The sequence below is a fragment of the Phalaenopsis equestris genome, unplaced genomic scaffold (assembly GCF_001263595.1).
Source record: "Phalaenopsis equestris unplaced genomic scaffold, ASM126359v1 Scaffold000347, whole genome shotgun sequence".
Classification (NCBI taxonomy): Eukaryota; Viridiplantae; Streptophyta; class Magnoliopsida; order Asparagales; family Orchidaceae; genus Phalaenopsis; species Phalaenopsis equestris.
In genome coordinates, this window is record NW_018164789.1 from 948,541 (window position 1) to 951,477 (window position 2,937).

Genomic DNA, 2,937 nt, shown 5'->3' on the forward strand with positions numbered 1-2,937 from the left:
GAGCAATAAAGACATAGTAACTAAGTGATTTGAGTTATAATATACCACTGAACAGATAATTAGATAAAGATTTGTGCTTCATTATTGTTCGCTAAATAAATAACGGACATTGATACCAAGCCTAAGCATGCTAAAAATTGCATAACGGATAGTCAATGCCAACTTTCTACGGGTAATCTTCAAAAAAAAAAAAAACAAATAAATAATTTCAAAATGATTTACAATAAGTTAAAATAAGTTAGCAACTAATTAGGGCGTTAGATCATTGTAAGAGACGTGCTTAATTGTCTCCCTAGACACACTGCACGAGAAGCTTGTGGTACTTGGCATGAAGGCTTTGAGAATGGCCAACAGCAATGAGTTGTCTAACGGTATTTCTAAACATAAAACCAAAAAAATTCCTCCAAGGCATAAAAAAACCAAATATAATTTAAAGAAATTGAGAAATGAATGCATCATTTTGGAATTACTGGCAAAGATCAAACCCACAGAAGGATCTGCTTAATTAAAGCCCTGCATAAACATAGGATGCAGCAGGTAAGCTATGCCATGGCACTATTAGCAATGACAAAACAACAAATTTAGAGGACTTCCAATCCCAGGCCTCTAAAACATGACCAATAAAACTTGCTACAAGCACTTCCACCCCACAAAAAACCAGAAGATCAGGTCTAACTGTTCCCCAGAGAAAAGTAAACAACATTACCTGCATCCATATCTTGGAAGCATCAAAGCAGGCCTTCATCCCTTCCTCATAGTCATCGATTGAAGCCTCCACCACTTCAGCAATAACCTAAACAAAGCGTGAGGGACCAAAGCTCGTCTAAAAAAAGAATTGACGAAAAGCGATCCCGCAAACAAAATTAATTATAAAAAAATCGATAAAAAAGGAGTTCCAGAACAAGCCTCGTTATTGGCAGGATTCAACGAGGCGACCACCGGTCCGGTAGCTCTCCATGCGCCGTTCAGATAGCAGCCGGGATTGCGGGGGCCTAGGCCAATCCCCGAGAGGAACTGGTACTCCTTCTTGAGAAAACCCATCAACGCTTTCTTGTTGGGGAGGGGAACTATGGATGGAAAGCTGGGAAGAGAAATTAGAGAACTGCGCTCACGAATGAAGGGGAGAAAGCAATAACGGAAGTGTGGGAAGGGGAACTAGAAGTAGACGACAATGAAATGATTTGTACGCGAGTCATGCGGGCCATGCTTTCTCGCCGCGGCATGCCGTCCGCCGTTCGATAACGTGAGAATCTACAAATAATTAATGTTATCTACTTGTATTTATAGTAAGTTAATTTTAAATGTTATCTTCTGTAATTCATGCTTGTCATATACTTATATTCTATATATTGCTCTTTAAGCATAATTCAAAGTTCTAGAATTCAAAGTTTTTTAACTTTGCTAATTTTTTAAATATCTTTTAAGATTATTTTTTATTTTAATTTTGTTTAATAATTAAGCTTGAAATATGAATATTTATCATATTAAATATATGATTTTTTTAATAAATATTGCATAAATAGATTTATGAGCGGTCGGTAGTGATAGCGACATAGAGGTGTGCAAGACAGCAACAACATGTGGCAAATTTGGATAGTAGTAATAAGGCTTGGGTGATGGTGAAGATAAACATTGGTGGCGACAGAGAAGAAGGGGAAGATGGAGCAACAATGATATTTGCAGGGTGGTGGTTATGAGCACAAGATGAAGGGACGAGACAGTGTGACAAGTGGTGGGGCACTAATATAACATGTGATTTGTCTGTCAAATAAGTTACAATGTTGTTGAATGAGTAACACCAGCACTGCAGCGATAAGTGTGGTGAAATCAAGCTATAAGTGAAATGTTAGGCCAACTAACAAAGCAATAGAGCGGCGATGACTGCAATTGTCGTGGATTAGTCTGCAATGAGTGCAAGGTGAGTCAATGTGTTGCATGAGATCAATAGCTAATAGGTCATGTTTCCATAAATAACTGAAAACTACTACTTTTAAATTGTTTTTTAAGAATTTCTTTTATTTTCTAAAAAAATTTATAAATCAATATCCAAATATATTTTTCAACTCCATATGAGAATCATAAAAAGTGATGATAGACAAAACATTAGTTAATAAATAAAAATAATAATTGAGAAATTTTTACAAAGTATATTAATATTTTTTGAGAGCAAACAAGAAAGTTGAGGAGATTTGTCACGGGAGAAATATAAAATGAGGTGTAAGCCTTATGGGTGAATTATTGGAATGCATTGTAGCTGAAGACAATGAAAATGGGAAGAATTTTGTTAGCCAAATGAGCATCGAAGCCAATTAAAAGATTGTTCATAGTAAATTTAAATCCAAATTTATCCACAGTTAATGACAGAATCTTACTAATTATCTATGTGAGGTTTTACATGCTAAATAATGAAAAGATTATCAAAAATGCAAAAAGAGAGTTTTATTTCTTAAATATATAAGCTCGGGGATAATATAGTTGGTTCCTAAAATAGCCATTTGGCATATTATTTATGGCGTCATTAAGGTAAAATAATATTTTATCTTTTTACATAATTAAGTAAATAAAACTTAATGAGACTTGCCCATATACATGTGAATAGATGTAGTTAGAACATTCACGAGCAGGTGTGAATAACCACCATGACTTTTTTATTGGCATGAATAGCTATCTAAGCAATTAAGGTTGTGATTCTATAAGTGAAGTTATCTATTTGTTGAGCAAAGTATATAATTTTCTAATGATTTCTTCAACCTTTATTTTATGTTAGTGTTGTGAGATATGTACTTCCAGACATAGAAATGAGACGAAAAAGAACACAAGCAAACACAGATCGTTTACGTGGTTCGATCCAACTGGATCTACGTCCACGGGAGGGAATCAATCAAATATTTCACTAAGGCAAAAGAAATGGAGAATACATAGCTTATACATAGAGAT

General features: G+C 34.7%; 1 protein-coding gene across 1 annotated transcript in view; it reads right to left on the bottom strand.

The window, feature by feature from the left end:
- LOC110026035 (aldehyde dehydrogenase family 7 member B4) overlaps positions 1–1,197 on the bottom strand; it is a 19,855-nt gene extending 18,658 nt beyond the window's left edge. Inside the window, exons 1-2 of the mRNA XM_020726786.1 lie at positions 907–1,197; positions 707–793 (exon numbers count right to left, since the gene is read on the bottom strand). Of these exons, the coding sequence (XP_020582445.1) occupies positions 707–793; positions 907–1,041 (222 nt within the window). The 5' untranslated portion in view covers positions 1,042–1,197. The remainder of the gene's footprint in view (positions 1–706; positions 794–906) is intronic.
- Positions 1,198–2,937: the final 1,740 nt, after the last annotated feature.